The sequence below is a fragment of the Tamandua tetradactyla genome, chromosome 4 (genome assembly GCF_023851605.1).
Source record: "Tamandua tetradactyla isolate mTamTet1 chromosome 4, mTamTet1.pri, whole genome shotgun sequence".
Lineage (NCBI taxonomy): Eukaryota > Metazoa > Chordata > Mammalia > Pilosa > Myrmecophagidae > Tamandua > Tamandua tetradactyla.
This window is the reverse complement of record NC_135330.1, coordinates 86,567,756-86,590,279: the sequence shown is the minus strand read 5'-3', so window position 1 is coordinate 86,590,279 and position 22,524 is coordinate 86,567,756. Positions and strand designations below refer to the sequence as shown.

The 22,524-nt window shown below is 37.3% G+C and overlaps 1 protein-coding gene and 1 pseudogene across 7 annotated transcripts; one reads left to right on the top strand and one right to left on the bottom strand.

The window, feature by feature from the left end:
- Positions 1-3,564: 3,564 nt before the first annotated feature.
- Positions 3,565-8,533, bottom strand: LOC143680334 (uncharacterized; annotated as a pseudogene).
- Positions 8,534-9,653: 1,120 nt separating this feature from the next.
- On the top strand, positions 9,654-21,544 carry LOC143681174 (olfactory receptor 4P4-like). Of its 7 annotated transcripts, none has more exons than XM_077157989.1 (5): positions 9,654-10,114; positions 12,887-12,966; positions 15,496-15,548; positions 17,418-17,570; positions 18,327-21,544. In XM_077157989.1, exon 5 carries the CDS (start codon positions 19,320-19,322, stop codon positions 20,244-20,246), a length of 927 nt encoding a protein of 308 aa, XP_077014104.1. In that variant the 5' UTR covers positions 9,654-10,114; positions 12,887-12,966; positions 15,496-15,548; positions 17,418-17,570; positions 18,327-19,319; the 3' UTR covers positions 20,247-21,544. The 7 variants fall into 7 exon arrangements, 6 of the variants coding, with proteins under 6 accessions (XP_077014104.1, XP_077014103.1, XP_077014108.1 ...); XM_077157988.1 differs by having other exon boundaries at positions 12,864-12,966; XM_077157993.1 differs by lacking the exon at positions 12,887-12,966 and adding an exon at positions 12,341-12,527.
- The last annotated feature ends 980 nt before the right edge of the window (positions 21,545-22,524 follow it).

Here is a 22,524-nt window from a genome sequence, read left to right as displayed (position 1 = left end):
TCTTGGATCTGTAATTTTAGGTCTTTCATAAGAGTTGGGAAATTTTCAGTGATAATTTCTTCCATTAGTTTTTCTCCTCCTTTTCCCTTCTCTTCTCCTTCTGGGACACCCACAACACATATATTTGTGCGCTTCATATTGTCCTTGAGTTCCCTGATACCCCGGACACTTTTTTTCATTCTCAGTATCTTTACCAGACTAATTTCTTCTTTGGATCCTACAAACTCCAGCAGAATCACATTTTACTCACTTCTCTAGAACACTGAAATTAAGATGCAGTCTTCAATTTTAAACAAAGACAGATATTTTTATGGCTCTACTCATATAAGCTGCAGTATTAAAAATTACAGAATCCTGGTGGGAGAAACGAAGGAAACTTTGAACAAATGGAGAGACACACACTGCTCAGGGGTCAAAGGACTCAATAGTGATGAGATGCCAGTCCTACCACAAAATGAGCTGCAGATTCAACGTATATCAGAAACTGATGTACCATATCTACATGTCATAATGGAAATGTAGAGCACTTAAGAATGGACAAAACAACTCACAAAATCAGAATAAAGTTGGATGACTCTAAAATTTGTGACCAGACAACAGAAACAGAGACAGTGTGGTGTTGCATCTACATGAACAAAAACATCACTGGAGCAGAACAGAGTCCAGAAGAAGACTCACACATACACAATTCATTTTCAACCACAGTGAAAAGGCAATCCAGAGGAGAAAAGGAGGAGTCTTTCCAACAGGTGGTGCTGTAGCAACTGGGTACCTTTAGGCAAAAATGAAAAAGATGCAAAAACCAAACCAAAACAAAACAAACTAAGGGAACCCAGTTACAGTCCAGACCTTTGGTTACAGGAGTACTTTCACTGAAACTGTCATTCAGAGACCTAATGTAAAAGTTGAAATTTATACAACTTTTAAATGAATACACAGGTGGAACCCTTTGCAATCCTGGGTGAAGCAAAGATTTCTTATATAGCACACCAAAAGAGTGATCACATCAATGAGACAATGTATTTCTTGATTTCTCTTCATTTCCATGGTCCTATGCTGGCAGAAATCACCATTATCTTTTGCACAGACTAGGTCCTGGTTCCTCCTGTTTTTCTCCTCATTCCTGACAACCATTTTCACAACCTCTGAGTTTTTCCTCAATGAAGGATCAGGAAATACAAAACCTGCAACTTACTCATTTCATCACAGATTCAAAGACATACTTAAAAATAACATGCGAAGGGCTCCAAATCCAATGCTACCCAACTTAATGCCAACAGGTATTTCACTAAATAGCAAGCTGACTGCATTCAGGGCACAAGGCTCTAGGCTGCAACTGAATCACCTCAGGATGAGGTGCTGTAGATACCACAACAAGGGGGAAAATCATCTTAAGACAGAAATACTCTTGCCTTACAATTTCTCTGGTAATTACTTTTGCCCTTCAGTAGGCATGCCTGCTTCATTCTGGGGATTATTCCTGGGACAGCAACACTTAATAGCACTTCTTTATGCAATCTCCTCTGTGGAGCAGCATCCACGAGCTGGCTCCAAAGCCTCACATGCACAGGGTTCTTCTCAGACCTTGGGTCCCCAACTTGAATGTCCCCCTCCAAGTCTGGCAACTTGGCTTCCCTGGCCACCTTGGGAGGAGCTTCAGTTCAAGACTGCACCTTCTCACTGCTCAATTTGCAAACAGCTACATTCCCATTGGGCTCCATTGGGAGGGGAGGGTGAGCCTAAACTCTGCCTGAGCACACACATCTCCCCAAGATTTGGCCCCAAACATAAGGTCAAGTCTTTGGTTTCTGGCACCAACTCTGCTCCTTCGTTCCAAGCAGAAGTTCTCAACATGATAGGGGCTTCAGAAGGGACTCCCTAACACACTGTGATTGCTTCTGGTAAAGGGGTATCATAAGAAACACACCTGCTTCTTCTTTTCCTGACAGGCAGATGCAGCCTAGCTCCTCTGTGACAAGGACAGAGGGAACCACAGTTTAGGGGGCTATCCTACCTTAAAATCTTTTCAGCCCACTCAGGCCCAACTCAGACTGGCTTTGGTGCCTGAAAGACTCCATTCCATGGGTCTTCTACCATCTCAATGTCTCATTTCCAAGCAAGTCAGAGTGCAGTTACCAAGATCCTCTACAAGCAAAAGACTGTGTTTTTACTAAATCCATTCATCAAGCAATGATCTCCCACTCAAATTCCTGCCAACAGTGTTCTGGAGTTTGTAAACTGGAGACCCAGGACTGATTTTTCAGTGTTTCTCTCCTTTCTCTCTTCTGATCTGAGCTCCAGTTCCTTACTGCCCAAGCCTGGGGAGAATTTGAGTGACACACCTTACCTCAACTAAAAAGCAACTGACCACTAACTTTCCCCAATATCTATAACCATTTGCTTTCTCCTTCTCAGGATGCATCTCTCTGTCTCTCCAGGAACAAGAAGGCTTTGGTAAATTTTCACTTGCAACAACACCTCCATTCTGGCCCCCCAACTTCACAACACACCAAGACAGTCAGAAAGCCAGGTAGGGCCCAGCAACTTCATTTCAAACTGCTTACCCAGTCAACTCATGAAATCAATCAATCAATACAGGAGTATTAGTTACAAATCCTCTTCATGACAGGTATGCTTACCCAGCAGGGGCCCTGTGTTGACCTGAGGAGAGCCCATGATGTTTTCTGCTTTCCAAGCACCCCTAACCTATAATATCCCTCATTTAATGGGAGGGGGACAGGGGCCCAGGAAGATCACCAGGCTGTAGTCTGAGGTGACTCTGAGTGAACATGAACACTGAGGAAAAAGGAGTTTGAACGTACTTGGTTTTTGTCTGTATCCTCTCCACATGGCATCCCATTCTACAGCTGCTGTAGGAAAAAGACAGAGGGTTACTGATTCACCAAGTTGCCTGGAGAAAACAGGAGAAGAATATGTGTATCAGTACTGACATGCTCTTCTGTGGAAACTGAGTTTCTGGTTCATACCAGGGCTCTTTCCCACCTGAACTTTGGGCTCTTGAATGGGCCAGGCCAGGGAACAAAAAAGTGATTTGTTCTCCTGGACTCAGATGGGGGTTGGACTGGTAGGTGGGGGGATTGGGTGAGGGTTGGGGGTGGAAGAGTGTTGCTATGAGGGGTGAAGAAGTGCAGGACTTGGCTTGGCCTGGAGTGAGGGGAGGGTCCTACCCTGGAGTGTGGGAGGGGGTTATGACTGGTGTGAGGTGTGAATCTGGGTGGGAGCTGGCTGTTCCCCTCATGATCAAACCCACTGACTTTCAGAGCTATGGATAGGGATAGGGAGGGGAGTGAGAGGACAATACCAGGGCCCACTTTTCCAGTGGTCAATTTACTCCTGAAGATTTGAGGTATAGCATTCAATAAGTGTATGGGTGCTGAGCTTGCCAGCTAAAGGAGAGGGTAGTCCCTGGAGTTCCACTCCCTGCCCTCCTTGGTAGTAGACACACACCATCAGCTTGCAGGACATCCTGCCACTCTCCTGTGTACCCTTGACCCCATTTCTGTCACCCCCAATGTGGCAGCCCCCCCCACAGCCACGTTGTCGTTAGGTTTGCTTCTCTCCAGGATAGTGTATCCTCTGCCAGCCCCCAGGCTTTAATTCTTCTGAGGCTCCACAGAAGCCAACACTTTCCTTTCTTGCCTTTCCACTTCCTCTGGCCATACCAATGATTACCTCAGATTTCCCTTGTCCATTCTGCTCATCAACAACTCTCATTGCACAGCCTTCCACCTGGGGTGGACAGCTGAGAACTGCAACCTGTGCAGGCTGTGGAGGCCTGGAATGAATGACACACATGAGGACACACAGCCTCTATGACAAATGTCCTGTCTGGACACAGAGTCTAAGATACATATCCTGCCTAGACACAGTTGCTAGGACACACACCCCCAGACACAGTTTCTAGGATGCACATCCACCTGGACACAGACTAAGTACAGACATTGTTCTGGACACAGACTCAAGGATACATGTCCACCTAGACATGGACTCCAAGACATACCTCTTCCTGGACCCACACTCTAGGACCCATGTGCTCCTGGACAAAGTCTCTAGAAAGCACACCCTCCAGGACACAGTCTCTAGGATACACATCCTGTAAGATCACTACTCTAAGCAGATATCTTCCCTGAACACAGCCTCTAGGAAACATGTCCTTGTGGACACAAAATCTAAGGCTCACATCCTGGATAGAGTCTCTAGGGCACATGTTTGGTTTGGATTCAGTCTCCAGGACTAGATGAATGAGCATTAATAACTGTATGTTGAAAGAAATGTCAGGAATAAAAAGACAAATATTATCATGCCTGAATCATATGGACTAACTATAATATAGAGATTTGGTGAACTAAAGTTGAGAGCATGGAATATCAGGTTTTTGGCATTTTGTTAAAGGTCCTAGATTATAAGACCTTACAGCAAATCATTATTCAGGAGGTGTAACTTTCAATTCTAAATTTTCAGATAATTAACAGTTTGTATATAACATGGTCTTTCCCAGAAACTGTGGTAATTTGTGTGACACCTGAGACTCAGAATTTGAGCTCTGAAGCTATGAAGGTCAGCAGTACTCTATACAGGAACTGTTTTCAAAAGTTGACAAAGTGATCAGACTCACAGAGAGATGTGAAAGAAGCTGATGTGTATAGGACTAATGTATATCAGAAGACTGGGCAAAGGATGATATCATCCATATTTTAAAATATCAACTTCTATGTGAGACTAAAGGGAGAGATGATATTTGGTATAAAATTTACATTTTGAGTAGTGCATTTTCTAATTTAAGTTGCATGATCAGCTTAGTTAATACCATAAGTACATGGATTCTTGAAAAGGGCATGAGATTTTGTTGGTGTGGTAGATTCAGTTGTCAACTTGGCCAGGTGAAGGTACCTAGTTGGGTGTCCATTCTACATGGCACATGACTCTTGGGGGCATAAATCTCCATGGCCACATGGGACAGAAATTCTGAGATGAGACAGGACCTGGCATCAAGGGGTTAAGAAAACCTTCTTGACCAAAAAGGGAGAAGAGAGAAATGAGAAAAAATAAACCATCAATGGCTGAGAGATTTAAAACAAGGTTGAGAGGTTATCCTGGAGGTTATTCTTATGCATTACATAAATATCTCCTTTTTAGTTTATGGTACACTGGAGTGGCTGGAGGGAAGCACCTGGAACTGTAGAGCTATGTTCAAACCTTGTTTTGTGAAGAGGACTGTATAATGGTAGGGTTTTTACAATGTGACTGTGCTATTGTGAAAATCTTTTGTCTGATGCTCCTTTTATTTAGGGTGTGGATAGATGAGTAAAAAATATGGATAAAAACAAGCAAATGGGGGAACAAAGATTAAAATAAATTGGGCAGATGGAAATGCTAGTGGTTGATGAGGGAAGGGTAAAGGTGTATGAGGGTTTTTTTAAAATCTTTTTCTGGAGTGATGAAAATATTCAAAACAATGATCATGGTGATGAATGCGCAGTTATGTGATGATATTGTGAGCCATTGATTGTACACCATGTATGAAATATTTTTATATTAAGAATGTTTGTATATTTGTGTGTTGTTTTATCAATAAAAATATTTAAAAAAAACTTAATCATGAAAAATTTATTTCAATAATTCCCTACAGTATTCTTAAAAGTTAGAAATTTAAAAAATTTCTAATATAAAAATGTTACTGTTCATCTCCAGAAAAATGATGAAACTGGGAATGATATCAACAATACTTTAAAATATAATTATGTCTTAGCCATCCTATGCCACATGTCATTAGAGACTCATCATTGAATCATAATCTGAAGTAGTGTCATTTTCCTTTGAAAACAAAACAGTAAAATATTCATAAAAGAAAATTTCTCATCATAAAAATGTATAAAGTTGAGTATTTCAAAGAAAAATATCTAAGGTTTGATTGTGTAATATCGTCTGAACTTTGTAAACACCCATTATAAGTTATCAATATAATAAAGCCAGCTATTGCATTAAAATAACTAATATTATCAACACACTTAAGAATTTTAATATAAAAATCTCATCTCAAATCCCATAATATAAACTGATCATAATAAAGATAATGACCTAAATTAAAAGTAGAAAGTTCTACAATGGATGTTTTCCTTTTGTCACTATTCTCTAGAAAAAGCCTTCCTTTCATTAGCTTTTTTGTTATTGTTTTTTTTTTTTTTGCATGGACATTCTCCAAGAATCAAACCCAGGTCTCCAGCATGGAATGAAAGAATTCTGCCAGATCCCCCATTGCACTGCCTGTTGGGGACAATTAGGTAGCATGTATAAAATCCACCCTCAGCGATGCCAGAAACATGCAACATGGCCGCCAGGGCTGAAACAAAGAACAGCCTAAACTATAATCAGCCTTCTTCACGGAAGTAATAGTAGTTCGCGCCTAAAGTTTGCGCCAAAAGTACTAACCGTACATCTGTCCTCTGCCCTAGCAACAGCAGCCACCAATCCCAGATCACCACCGCCCCTACTAGCCACCCCCTCTCCTTCTAGAGTATATATACTCAGCCTCCTCAATAAAATTTTGCAGCTTGATCAGAATATTTGTCTTGCTGCCATTCTTCGCGTCTCTTTGTCCCATGCCATTCTTCCCTTACAGGAGTTCGAGCTTCGGTTGATCGTCCCGCGGGCCGGGACAACTGTCCTCATTAGCTTTTACAGTGTTATCAGGAGATACTAATTTGAAGCCAAATGGTGTTATAGTTATAAGAGGACATATTTCTTTGTCCTTTATGTCTTGATAAAGTTCAAAGGTGTGTCCCTTGCAGCTTTTTGGTGGGTAATGAAGACACAGTGTTGAAGCAAAAGCTGAAGGTCCAGCAGCAAGGAACTCAGTCCAGGAGAGAGGAAAAGGCAGCTTCTTAGTCAGTGAGCATCTGTTTTTCTTATTGTCTTTAGTGAAATTGGAATGTTTTCCTAACTTTGTATTTAGAACGTTCATTCCTGGTATTGGCACAACTGATTTATCTACTATAGGTTTTGGAACAGACTCTAGGTTTTTGATAAGAACACTAAGATCAATACTTGAATTGATTCCAGGTGACCTCATTTCAGATAAACTGGGTGGAAGGAATCTTTATTAATCTGAGATTTGTCTACATTAATCATTTCTACTATCAAGTCAGAAAGTCTCAAGGTGCCTTGTGGGACAAGCTTTATAAAATGCCAAAGATGAAAGAGATCCTGTTAATTCTGATATTCCAGTTGAAGACTGACACCAATTTGCAGATCTATGAAACTGGAGATGGCTGGTCACAGGGATGAGATAAATTAAAGCACTGACTAGGATCATTTTCTTTGTATTCCTGAAAGAGTCCAGCTAAGGCTGAACTTTCACATTGAGACAGCTGCAAAATGTAATTTTGTTAAATGTAATTTTTTTGCCCTTTCTTCAACTAAAACACACTCCCAAACTCAGCCTTTTTTTATCGGTATTTAAATGATCAAGAGTTATGTTTTCCAACGAGCTAGTTAAGTGTAGAGGATGGCTTAAACTTCCTGAATGTGTTTGTACTGGAATATTTTGGATATCAAGTAGTGGATTATTCTGAACACATAAACAGTTACTAAGTGGGTTTTTCATCATTAAGGATTTTAAATCTGATATCTCTTTAAACTCAGAATCATTATTGGAAACACATTCAGACAGATGAAATTTTAACAAATCAGCACCTAGACTCTTTGAAAGGTGGGTTTCTATGCTGTGAGTGGATAATAATCTGATGACTACTGACTTTTACACAATTCATAAAATGAATTTCTTAGCATATCATTAATCAAATCAGATAGTGCCAGTTCTTCTGTTAACTTAAGAAATAAGAAATTATTCTTATTTCTTTTCACATTTAGACCTGTCAAGTTTCTTTGTTTTATGGAATAAACACTGACTTGGTACAGCTGAAGAATTATGCTATATATACATTTTGTTACTGGGTCAGAAATATCAAAGGGAGGGCTATTGCAATTCAAAGAACATTATCAGCTGAAATTCAGAGGAAGAACAAAAAAGAGCTTAACTTTTATTATTTTTCCTGTAAAGACTGGCCCCTCATTCCTGACCTCCAATTCTGCATTTGATCTTTTTCCAGAACCACTGAGAAACTTGTTCAGAACTGCTTCAGTTAATATTTTGTCTGGCACAACATCTCTCTCAAGCAATCAAGGCATGTGTAAAGATGAGCTCGTTCAACTCCACTGGGCTGGTGGTTCAAAAATGAATTATAAGATTCTGTCAATACTTCATAATTATATTCTTCTACTGGCTCAATATGCCAACTGATAATTACATCTCACAATCCATTCTGCCCAGAGCAGCCAGAGTGACCTATTTAGAGCATAAATCAGATTGCATCTCTCTCTTGTTTAAAACCCTCTAATGTCTTCCCATTTTGCTTACCTAAAATCCCAAACTGTTAACCACAATCTAAGTTGTCATGTAACCTGGCTCTCATGTCCTGTTACCCACCTTCTTCACCCCCACCCCCAGCCACATGGTCTTCTTCACTCACAAGGAACAAATAGTCCTTTCTGAGGGTGTCATCAGAGAGGCCCCTCTAGGGTGACAACACAGCTCCTGTTAGCACAGATGGTTACTGGACGCCAGCACAGCACCTTATGTGCTTCTGTTTCTCCCATCTTGTTTCCTGCACCTGCATGTTGGTTACATCTTACACAAGTGCTTGGTTTCTAAATTCAGAACTCAAACGTAGAAAACTATTTGTAGTAAACCTGCCCTTGAATTTCTTTTAAAATACCACAAAAGTAAACAGTGAAAGGGAATGAAGCAAGCTTGAGAAGGCAGTGACTCAGCTAAGATATTTTTTGTTCCCTCCCCTCTGCTCCCTTCCAACCCTGGGTACTCAGACCCTGGCTGTTGGGGGAGGAGAAGGGAGGCAAAACATAAGAGGATGAGGCATCCTTACTGTTATCTCCATAGATGCTGAAAACCCTTGGACAGATTCAACATATATTCTGTATTAGTTAGGGTTCTCTAGAGAAACAGAACCAACAGGGAACACTTGCAAATATAAAACCTATAAAAGTGTCCCTTGTGACCGCAAGAATGCAGAGTCCAAAATCCACAGGGTAGGCCATGAAGCTGACGACTCCGATGGAGGGTCTGGATGAACTCCACAGGAGAGGCCCACCAGCTGAAGCAGGAATGGGTCCTGTCTCCTCTGAGTCCTCCTTAAAAGGCTTCCCATGACCAGATTTAGCATCACTAATTGTAGAAGACACTGCCCTTTGACTGACTACAAATGGAATCAGCTGTGGATGCAGCTGACATGATCATGACCTAATCCTATGAAATGTCCTCATTGCAACAGACAGGCCAGTACTTGCCCAATCACATAAACAGGTACCACAACTTGGCCAAGTTGACACATGTCCCTAACTATGACAGTCCATCCCTTGTCAACTTGGCACCTATATATATATCACCTTAGACCATACTTAATCTCCAAATGAAAACAAATAAGCACACGTAGGAGCCAAAGGGTTAATAGAAAACCTGTGGAATTTATTGGGAGTGACTGACTTCAAATTGGCCTTGAGGAGGTCTGCTGCAAACAGCGAACTCCAGCCGTGAGCCTTATGGGGATGAAGGGGAAGAACATGGTCTGCAAACAGACTTGTTTTGTTTCTACTTTTGCACACGAAGTATGGAATGTTCCCTTTTTGCTACCCAGATATCCAGGAGGCTAGATTGAAAGTAACAAGAGAACAAGGGAGTAATATACTGAAAAAACAGGCTTGGTCAGCAAAAGAGCTATGAGAAATGATATAAAATAAAGCAGCTGGAGCTCTTTGGGGCTGCAGTCATCTTGTCTGTCTTCTGTGTGTGTCTGTGTGACTCATTCTGCAGGAAGTGTCTGCATCCGTGTTTTTTATTTCACAGGGGTTGCTGAAAGACTGCAACAAGTGGCGCCCGAACAGGGACCACTCATCACTTCACAAGGCCCGGCTGTCCTGGCTCCTTGTCAACATTCAGCCCTGCTCAGGGATCTGGCCCGGCTCCCTGGAACATTCAGTGAAGGTTACTGGAGGCCTTCACCTCTGTGGAATCAAAAGGGTAAGGCACCTCCTGGAATTGGAGAGGGACTTGGCACCTCCAGAATTTGAGAGGGACTTTCGAATTTATGTTTTATGTCACAGCATAGGAATATTCCTTTACTGAGGAACCGAAAGGGTACATGCCTCCTGTAATTTGGGATGGCTTTCGGATTTATGTTTTATAATGGGCAACTCACCATTGATACAACGGGAATATTTATATTTACTTAAGGGACTGTTACACTCCACGGGTATGGAGGCGCCTGATGCTCTACTTAAGAAACTTTTTAAACATGTCATGCAAGAATGTTATTGGTTTCAGCCTAAAGGCTGTAATGTTTCCTATTATTATGATAGATTTAAAAGATTGCTTCTTTACCATACCTTTAGCAGAGCAAAGAAAAATCTTAACAAGCTGCTTTTCTATAAAAATTCATAATCAGTACTCATTAATGATTCCTATGGAATTATAACAGATTGGTTCCCTAAGGGATATGCAATTCAGGATTATAGTTCTGACTCAAAGTGTTCTGTTAAGTTACCTTGGTTTAATCTAAATAATTATTCTACTGAAATATATACCAATGCTATAAATAAAATCTTATGACAATGAATGGGAATGGCAGCCCCATCTCCTTTTGTTAACTTAAATCCTCAACAAACAGCAATTTGGAAACTGGCCATGAATTTAGTTCCTATTCATTTTTGAAAAGGAAATATATTATCAGAACTTTAAAACTAAAAATTCTTGTTAAAAGCTATATATTAATGTTTCAAATATGCATTAACTGAAATATTTTAAGTATTTAACATTATTCTAACAAATTTAACTTTGATGGTAATTATATGTGGTAAAATATTTGTTTAAAATAATGACTTAAACATGAAAAATATAAAAGACATATTTTTATTAATAGAAAAAAATAGTTTTATCTTAAGATAAACTGAATAACTTTTACAAAATGAAAACAAAAATGTAGAACAAAGCTTGAACTAATATAATAATTGTTATGAGTTTATAAAAATGAAAATTATGGTCAAAATCAAGAAAGAGCTAATGAGTCTAAAATAACAATGTTTTCTTGGACTCTTAGCCTGTTCTAATGAAAAGATATAAAAAATTTTTTTTAAATAATCAGTGTAAAAAGCAAAGAGTCTGTGTTTTATCAAAATAGCTTATGTTAATTTATCATGTCCTTATCTGTATAAAAAATATTGATTTTCTTCTGGGTATCCTTATACTGGCAAAAAACTGTTTCTTTTCTTGCCCCAAACCAGGTGACTTACTCTATTAATTTAAATAATATTACTGTAAAAATACATCTATTACTCATTAAATAATATTCTAATCATATAAATACCTAAATTCCTTTAAGCCAAAATATTTTAATGCTTTATCCAGTGTTTATATAAGCTATTTAGGTATAAACTAAATTTATCCCAAAACAACCCTGACTTAAGTTGGGAACAGATCAAATTTGAAAGCTAAATGCAAGAAAAAATATACTTGTGGCATCTGTTCTATTCACCTGATGTTGCCATTACATGCAGCTCATGTTGCTATCACATGACCTTGAAAAGAAACAATTAAAATGTGCGCTCTAGCTGGGAGGACTGGCTATCCTCCCGGACAGAGATATACTTTCATAAAGATGTCTAGGTCCCAGAAAGCTCCTCTTGGTCCCTAGCCAGTTCCCAGAGGACCCAACTGGGCCCAGTCACGTAAGTAAATTGGAATTTGACCACTGTTATAAAATATATATATATATAGTATGATATATATATATATATATATCATACAAATTGCATGCAATCAATTTACAATTAACAAAAACACACAACCAATTATAAAGAATCCTCATCCCTGCATTCCTTTTCAATCAATCCAATAAATTCATTCTACAAAATCTGATCATTTACTATGAATGTATATCACTATTAACACTCTGCTTTCAATTTTGCTACTTGTCACTTTAAAAATTCCTAATTATATGTTGCAAAACTTATTTAATATTTTGCAAGATCATTCTGATTTATTAAGCAAAAAGCAATTAACATCCTGAGCTCTGCCTGCTGTGCAGTCAGAGTCTTGGAGTCTAGAAGCCCAGCTGGAATGTGGCACTGCCTCTCTACTCTCCAGTTAGCTCCAGCTCAGGCCTAAGACCTATGCTGAAAAAGGTCTAAGCATTAATGTGGTTTTCCTTTGTCCAGGGCCGTATCCTAAGCAACTAACTTTTTACTATAGAAATGTCATGGAAGTGCCTCCCATGGTCTTGGAAATTGGGGACCTAGCTAAGCTGGACTTTGCAAGCAAAGCCCTCCCAGGCTGGAGAGGCAGACAAACTATAACTGAGCTGGCCTGGAGCTGGATTCCTGGCCGGAAAAGTACTTCAGCCCTCTAAAAGCACCCCCCATTTCTGGGCAAGGACAAGGTAAAGTCCTTTAAAAAATGTATTTTTCCTGTGGGGAGCAGTCTGATCCTGCCTCCCAATCCTCACTAAAGTCTATGCTCATAAAACAAAAAGGGGAAGATCAGCAAAGTAATATTATAAAAATAAGTACACCAAAATATCAATTAGCAAAAGCACTGTTTACTTTAAATTCTTTAAACACTTATGATAATTCATCACACACTCCTGTAGAACTACATTTTAATAATTTGGAAAAGAAAAGCAATATAACTCAAACAGAACTGCAGCTGTAGCTGATCTATTAGAAAAACATTAAAAATGATCTATGGAAACCAGGCATGGTAAATGTGTGGGTAGGGGGTTTCCTCTTATCATTACAGGTGATGGAACCTCAATTTGGATTTCCTCGAAGAGAATAAACCCAGACATGTCGACCCAGATGAAAATAATAACTAAATGGGTAATGTATATTATAAAACATATGACTTTAATTGCTGAGGGACAGGTACATAATTATACTTATTGGGTTTATATTCCTAACCCACCTTTGCTACTAGCCCTAACATGGGCCAATCCAACTTTACCAAAATATCTAAATACTAGTTTAGGATTCCCAGGTCCAATAAATTCAAGACTTCCTAAACTACTTTAAAAAAAGAAAAATGATATCAAATTTAACTCTTCCATTTTTAAAAAAGACTCATATGCATAACTCTATGAAATTAAATAATACTGGACTGTTAAATGGAAAGAAAGTTGGAATGGATGGCAGTTATAACATATAGATCTAGCTGTTATCATAATTAATGATTCCTATGAAATTGTAAGAGATGCAGCCCTTGCAGGGTGGAAGATAACTGAGACTATATGGGTAGGCAAGCTAAATCAAAGTTTAATGCATAAAGGACAATTTGTGCCAAATCCATGGGATAATAAATATAACATTAATCAAAAAAATTTGTGGAAAAATTTCCTCAGATTGGGATTAATTTTTATAGCAAATTCTAGTAACTATAACTTCCTTTTAAATAGCAGCCATAAACATTATATACAAATATGTACTAAAGATCCATATGTATTTGTTAAAAGTCATATGCATATAAGAAATCAAACTTTTAATTGTGACAATTGTTTTCTATTCACTTGTATCCAAGCATTTATGTTGAAGGAAATTAAAACTATTTTAGCGGCAAGGAAAAGAAGAGGTACACTGTTGGTGCAGATGTCAAGATCCTGGCAATCCTCTCCAGAAACACAAGTCCTGATCCACTTGCAAAAGAATATCTGAAAAGAACTAAGAGACTAATTGGACTCATTACTGCAGCTGTCATTGGAATCATTGAAAGTATCACAATGGCTGCAGTTGCTGGAACTGTGTTGCATCAAACTATACAAACACAGTATTATGTTAAAGAGTGGCATAAAAATGTCAGTGAACTGTGGCATAGTCTATCTCACATCAATGAGCAAATTAATAATAGAGACATTAGTTCATATTGGAAATCAAATGTATAATTTAAATTTCTTATGAAGTTTAAAATGTAACTGAAATGAGAGCAATTTTATATTAACCCTTTAAAATATAATCATTCTAAAATAGAATGGGAAAAGATAAAAAGGCATCTTTTGGGGCATTCAGATAGTTTAAGTCTCAATATTTTAAAATTACAAATTAAAAATATCTCAGAATAATTTATATATATCTAATGGAAATTATATTATACAATCATTTACCCAAAAGCTAAAAAATCTTAATCCTATAGATTGGTAGAAAACTTCTCATTTCTAACAATATTGGGAGTGGGAATTTTACTTTTCTTACTATTTCTTTTTCCTCTTTAGTGTCCTGAAGCACCGTTTGCTATCTATCATATCTTCTAATCATAAACAAACACAAGCTCCCAATGTATTGTTTGTACAGGCTTTGACCTCCTCCCCTAAATAAACTATAGCTCTTGACTGGTGGCCAATGATGGGTAAGACCCTTTCTTCAAAGCTTAAGGGCAACCTAAGACAGGCACAGTCAATGAGCAAAGCCATGCTAACAGTATGATTCTTGCAGAACTCTTGGCTCCCCTCCAAAACCAAAGTCAGAGAGCTTGACTGGTAGCCAATGATGGGTAAGACCCTTACTTCAGAGCCTAAGGGCAACCTAAGACAGGCACAGTCACCCTGGCTTATAAAATAAAAAAGGGGGAAATGTAGGAGCCAAAGGGTTAATGGAAAACCTGTGAAATTTATTGAGAGTGACTGGTTTCAAAGTGGCCTTGAGGAAGTCTGCTGCAAACAGCGAGCTCCCAGCCATGAGCCTTATCTGGGGACAAAGGGGAAGAACATGGTCTGCAAACAGACTTGTTTTGTTTCTACTTTTGCACACGAAGTATGGAATGCTCCCTTTTTGCTACCCAGATATCCAGGAGGCTAGATCGAAAGTAACAAGAGAACAAGGGAATACTATACTGAAAACACAGGCTTGGTCAGCGAAAGAGCTATGAGAAATGACATAAAATAAAGCAGCTGGAGCTCTTCAGGGCTGCAGTCATCTTCTCTGTCTTCTGTGTGTGTCTGTGTGACTCATTCCGAAGGAAGTGTCCACGTCCATGTTTTTTATTTCACAGGGGTTGCTGAAAGACTGTAACAAAATTGGAACTCATATTGCCCACCTTACTTTGTGGTAGTTGGTTTGGTATTTTCAGCAGAGAGAAGCTGCAGGATTTTTAATAACTTGTAATTGCTGAAGATATAAATTCTGAGTGACAAAAGAGATTCTAAAATGTTGACCAAGATTTATTTCTCAAGTTTTTTATCATTACAGGTGATGAAACATGTGCAGCATATAAGTCCTTTTTAAATTAATAATAAAAGTGCTAATATTTAGTGAATTCCTGCTATGTCTTAGATACATGTATCTGTAACAAAACATTTCATATGGATCCTTTCATTTTAAAAATCCTTTATGGTAAGTATTTTTATTATCACTATTTTTCAGATGAGAAAATCAAGGCACAGAGACTTATGAAACTTGCCTATACTATCCAACACGTAAGTATGTTTGAACCCATTACATCTGACTTAAGCGATCTTGTAGATAAAATTGAAACTTTTATTTTAGGACTTATGGATGAATCCTGAATCCAAAGATAAATTTTTGTTGGCTAAGTAAATCAAGTTGATATTGAAAATCAGGAGTTGAGCATTTGATTTTCCTTTTGTATTCTGTTTTAGTGGCTGTGGTGAAGCAGGGTGAACACTAAAGTCTTGAACATGTCTTTCAGGCTTCTGTCCAACATACATTTTCTTCGTTAACTTTTTGTCACAGAAACAACCACATCAGGTCATCAAAAGCCCTAAAAGTGTAGCACACTTTGATTATTCAGCATCTCTGCTCTATTAGAAATGTATTGTTTGCTTCTCTTTAAACTATAAGAACCAATGTTAGTTCACCAAACAAGAGCCATGAAAAAGAGCAAATTGTAACTTTGAGTACTCAAACATAACAAGTATGAGTTTTAATGAATAATTTGGGAATTTATTTAAACCCTATGAGGATTATTTAGGTATAAAGAAAGTCATATTCTTAATGTTGACACTTAAACTAAATCTAGAGATAGGTGTAAAAATAAATTCAGGTATTAGTATAAATTGTATGCAGATATGCATAAATATCTATATACAGCTATTGATATTTCTTGATCCTTTACATCAAATATCTTCTTGTGGGATGAGAAGAATTCATCTATCTAGTTATATTCGTGTGGATTTCAAAAACAGATATTCATTGAATATAATTCTGGGAAAACACCTAGATCTGCACTTAATAACTGAAAAACAAGTTATGGAAAATTCACTGAATTCTGACACTTGATTGTGGTTTCTATTTTATTTTGTTTAATTGCATTCATTATATACTGTAATCTTTTTTAGTCATATTGAACAATTAATGCAGTTTTAATTAACTTAATTTCAGGGATAATATTGAAATGCAATCCTTTTAATAAAGAAATCAGAATAGTGTATAATACTAAAATTCCCTTGGCCATTTGTTCCCCAAATGTATCTATGCCTTGCACATCTTTTCTATTCATTTATGAGAACACAGTTACAGAAACTACATGACATTCTTTGGGTGTGGCTTTTTTAGTGTGCATGTTATCATACTATGATTATCTTTGTATCCTTTCAGTCTTTGCTCAGCAATATGTTTTTGTGATTTATCCATGTTAGATGTGCCAGGCAGATCACCATTTACATTTCTGCCTCATTTTCCATAATAAGAACCTATCACATGTTATTTGCATTCTATTATTATATTAGGTATTAATATCATTTATATTTTCAAAAATTTAACAAACCTGCAATGAATATCCCTTTTAATGCTTTCTTGGGTAGTTTCATTGGATGGCATCCTGATCCCCCTTATCAACAATAAAATTTTATATGAACAGGTTTAAAATATCACTTCATGAAACTGAAAAACAATAAGATATTTCAGTGTTTATGTTGCATTTCCTTGATCATAAAGAGGTTAAATTTTCTATATATGTGTATTGGGCAATTTTTATTTCCTTTCTGTATATTGGTTATTTTAATGTTTTATTCTTTAACAAAACTGGATTTCTTCTTCTCACAGTATTGACTTGCAGGATTTAAAAATATTTACTCCCATTCTGTAATTTCTAAATACTTTGTTCATACTGATTTTGTTATACAGATCTGTTGAATGTTTTGGATTTTTATTTATAACTTTTATTCATGTGCTTTAAATTTTTCCATGCCCTAAAATATGAGTACATTCTACTAATGGTTCCTCCAAAAGTTTTCTCATTTTACTTGATACATTTATATTTTTCAACAACCTGGAATAAACTTTTATAACTGGTGAGATCAAGTTTTCTGTTTTCTTTATTTCAGTTACTGAAATGACTATTTCATATCAATTTGAAATGTCATTTTTTCCCAGTATAATTGTGTTTGTTTATTGATGACCTCCAAGTCTACCAATCTGCCTATTCTAACATTGATTTAATTGCCATAGCTTTGTGATATGCTTCAATATCTGAAAAGGTATGTCAACATAATTTTTCTTTTTTAAAAGTTAGCTAAAGTAATCTGGATATTGACTGTGCTTGAATTTTTCAATCAGCTTTAAAATGTTGTGAATTTTTTGTCAGATATTTGATTTTTAATTATTGCATGTAAGAATTAATTTTGGAATAACTGACATATTCATTATGTTGATTTCTCTTAAACATAAAAGGGTATATATAAATATATTTGCATGGTTCAAACAATTTTTTATCTTTAGGAAAATTCAAGAAATGAATACATTATTAAGGACAGGACTCAAAGGTTTAAAAGTTTTTAATATTTTTAATTTTTAGTATTTTATTTGAAAATATTATGACATAGCTCAGGACCATTACAATTGGACTTTGGATTATGTGATAGTGATATTTCTAGAGATTTTACAAGAAACTAAACAGAGTATATTCACTTGGCATCCATGGATAGAATTCAAGTAACAAGTCCACGAATTCCCTAAAATCATACTTAAAAGCTCTGCATAGGGCAAATATTCATTTTTCTAAAACTATTTCATGGTAACCCACATAAAGTAAATGGCATTGTTAAATTGCTGACTTAAATCTTTGGGAGTGTGGCTGATGAGTTTTAATCAAAGGATAAAATTTAGTTTTTATAAACCTGAGATTTGAATTTAGCAGTGTTCTACATTTTAGGTCAGGTAACTTCTAATTGCAGAAAGGAAATAAGAGATGTATTGTAATAATTTGCACCAAATAAAATTTTCTTTTTAACTAGAACATTGTAGGAAATGGCCCCACGACTGCATCAGTGAGCTTAGTAAGGAACAACAGTGGTTCTATTCAAAGATACAAGGTGGTGAAACAAATTAAAGTAAGTGATTATCTCTGGATGCAGTTTGTCACTCCAATACTGCTACCATGACAAGAAGTGCCAGAAAGTGGACAAACAGAAAAAACAATGATGAGAACTCCAGTTTAGGCTGGAAAGTGAACTGAAAGATCAGATACATTCTAAGAAGCCATAACTGTACTGGAAGCTCAAACAGTGGAGGAATCCTTTTCCCAAAAGATCTGTTTTTTGCTTTCTTCTTCTCCCCCATATTATTTTTAATGCTGTGAAGAGGTTCTGATGTCTCCATCTGAGATTGTGACCCAGGAGTTCAATACTTAAGATAATGAGTCCATTGAAGTCTAATGACATTACTAAACTTTCAGGGTTTAATACAGTACCTTCCCTGGCTCTGAAAAATAATTTTGTTGTTCTTTATAGAAGCCTGGAATTTAAAAACCTTTCTTAGGACATAAGATTGAATTGCATCATAAAATTGACTTTAGAATGTTTCATCTTTTAATGCTCACTTTGTTATTTGTGGTGAGCATGAGTTTTGACATTAATTACAATTGCAATTATTTGAACTATTATTGATATTATCTGACCACACTAATGAAATACACTGTACATGTGGGTGGAGAATCTATGTATTTGTTTATTTCTGAACCCTTACCAAAAGTACAGTGAATGAGTCAAAATAAAAGACAGTACATATTTATTGAATGACTGAATGACTTTAAAAATAAATTAACAGGGTAGGCCATGGTGGCTCAGCAGACAGAGTTCTCACCTGTCATGCTAGAGACCCGAGTTTGATTCCCGGTGCCTGCCCATGCAAAATGAATTAATTAACTGATTAATTAATTAACAACTCCAAATTTTCCAGCATTTCATGTAGATTAATCTCCTTTTTAAGTTATCAACTCCACAGAAACCATGGGACATGAAAATGTCACAGAATTTATCCTCTTAGGCCTTTTTAGTGATGAGGATGTGAAGGCTACCTGCTTTGTTCAGTTCTCACTTTGCTATCTTGCAATTCTTTTTGGAAACCTGCTCATTCTGCTCACCATAAGAGGCAGCCATCTCAGTGAGCAACCCATGTATTTTTTCCTCAGTATTCTGTCTTTCATGGATGTCTGCTTCACCTCAACTGTGGCTCCCAAACTGATCAAAGACTTACTGGTCCAGTGGAAGACCATCTCCTACAACAGCTGCATGGCCCAGATGTTTTTTGCTCACTTCTTTGGTGCCACTGAGATTTTCACCTTGGTGGCCGTGGCTTATGACCACTATGCAGCCATGTGCAGACCCCTTCATTACATGATCATCATGAGTAAACAGATGTGCTATGTCTTGGTGATGGCCTCCTGTATTGGAGCATTTATCCATTCAATTGTGCATGTATTGATTGTCATAGGACTTCCCTTCTGTGGCCCAAATCAGGTAGACCACTATTTCTGTGACATATTTCCCTTGCTAAAGCTGGCTTGCACTGACACCAGTCTGTTGGTTATTGCAATTATAACCACCACAGGAGTATCATCCATTTTGACCTTCCTTGCCTTGGTGATTTCCTACATCATCATCTTGTCCGTCCTGAGGACCCACTCATCTGACAGCCACCACAAAGCCCTCTCCACGTGTGGCTCACACATTACCGTGGTGCTCATGTTTTTCTTGCCCCTCATCTTCACCTATGTCCCCATGGTTGATTCTGTCAGTAATAACAAGGTGTTTGCTTTGTTTTACACTGTGATTGCCCCCTTGTTCAACCCCCTCATCTACACACTGAGAAATGCTGATATGAAGAATGCCATGAAGAAAGTGTGGTGCCAAGATAAGCTGTTTGAAGGGAAATGAGGCCTCTGGGTTTGAGCCCTTGTCAAATCTCACTAATGTCAGTAAGTACAGCTGGTAAGGAAGGGTGGTGTACTGTCATCTAAAGTTATGAACTACAAGCACAGAAGACCTGTCTCCCACTCTCTTTCTGTTCCTTTTTACTTCTCTGAACCTGTGTACAGAGGCAACAGGTCATATGATCTCATCCCTTCCAGTTCTGAAGTTTTGGAATGTATTTTGTCCTTAATTGATCCCACACACAGTAGACATTAATGTCTGTGACAGTTGGGAGGTTTTATGGACCCCAGAAAATTATGTTCTTAAATTTAAACTAGTCCCGTGGATGTAGACTCATTCTGGTGAGAAAAACCTTAATTGCAGATTTGACACACCTCATTCAAAGTGAATCTTAATCCTCATACTGGACTCCTCTACACAAAGATGAAAACAGAGACAAAGACTGAGAATCTAAGAGAGGAAGCCACAGAGTCAGAGAGGAAGCCTCTCAAGCAAGAAGCTGAAAGCAATGAAGCACAGAAGAGAAGGGAGGGACCAACATATGATGCCATGTTACTTGCCATCTGACAGAGAAGTTCAGCTATAGTTTGGTGATGCCTTGATGTGGACATTTTCATGACCTCAGAATTGTAAGTTTATAAGCTAATGAATCTGCATTGCTAAAAACCAGCCCATCTATTGGTATACTGCATTTTGACAGTTTTAACAAATTAAAACAATGAACTTTGTTTTTGTTTGTTTTTTGCACGGGCAGGCATTAGGAATCCAACCCAGGGTCTCCAGAATGACAGGCAAGAACTCTGCCTGCTGAGCCACTTTTGCACCACCCTAAACAATGAACTTTTATATGACAAATTTTAAAGACTGCATACTTTGGCAGTCATACCCTGCTTTAGGAAATAGATAGGACTTCTCATAATAAAGGAGGTCCTAGGGCAACTTCCAATTTTTAAGGTTTTATTATGATGATAATAATAAAACAATGCCCCAAAACATTACCAGCATTATTGTATATTTTAATTATTTTCATTAAGCAAATTATGCTTGTGTATAATGCAATGCAATAAAAGCATACTGTTCAGACTATAAAGTTGGAAGATATGAATGTATGCATGTGGTAAATAACCTTCTGTAACAAATCAATGGTATACTCCAATAACTGGAAATTTCATGATTGGTGATGAACTTCTTTCAGTCCTATAAATGTACTATTATGACTGTATTGTAACCTCACTTAAAATATCTTCTTGAGTATATAGTTGACAATCCTTGGAATCATTCAGCATGGAAAATCTCCCACCATTTGAGCTTAATAAGGTGCATAGCTGAAGAAATAGATGTTCCTGGTTGCAACTTGTTAATGTTAATTGCCCATAATACAAGTTGCATCATTTAAGGTTTATTTTCACCGTTCAAACTATGTAAAACTGCTTTTCTTCCCACTCAGGAAGACCCTCATACTTGGGAGAAATAAATAATATTGGACTAATAAATTGAAAGAAACTGGGACCTAGGCCAACATAATCTTTGGTCTATGAGGAATCCTCAAGCTGTGTGAACTAGAAGGGACCTCCAAGATCTTCTAGTGTCATCTTCTCCCACAACACATGGGGGGACATTAAATTGAGGACCAGAAAATTGGTAAAATGTCACTAAGTTTGCAAATGTGAGATAACCACAACTGATACATTCTGATGCTTCTTTCTCCACACTGCAGCTCCCATTAAGAAAATGAATTATATATATTTAATGTATTGTTGTTCCATGTGTAACATGCAGCCATGTTTAAGGTCAGGAATAGGTTTGCAGAAATTACTCTAGGTGATGAAGGTTTCAACAGTTTTTCCTTTTCTAAATGTCTACAAGTATACTGTTTGAAAAAACAAGCAACTTAGAACCCAAAGGGAGGCACACAAGAAATGAAGTATAGTGAAAGTGAGACAAGTAAGATAATAAAGAATCAGGTCAGACTCTAGTTTTGACATTGGTTTTGTGGTGATCACCTCCTGAATTAATGTAATTGAATTCACTGATTGTGAAAAACTCCTGGTGAGATTATTTAATTTAAGAAGGTGAAGATCAACAGAGATGTCTAGAGCTAGATGGGAAAGTGTTTAAATTTGGCATTTATTTTAAGAAGCCTGTTGATATATATGAAAACCACATTCTCCAAGAATGAATTAAATTAGCTGATTGTGAAAAATTCCCTATTTGATTTCTCTGAATAGGAGACAGGCCCTTCAGGAGTCTGTATGAATCTAGTTTGCACTTATACTTTTTT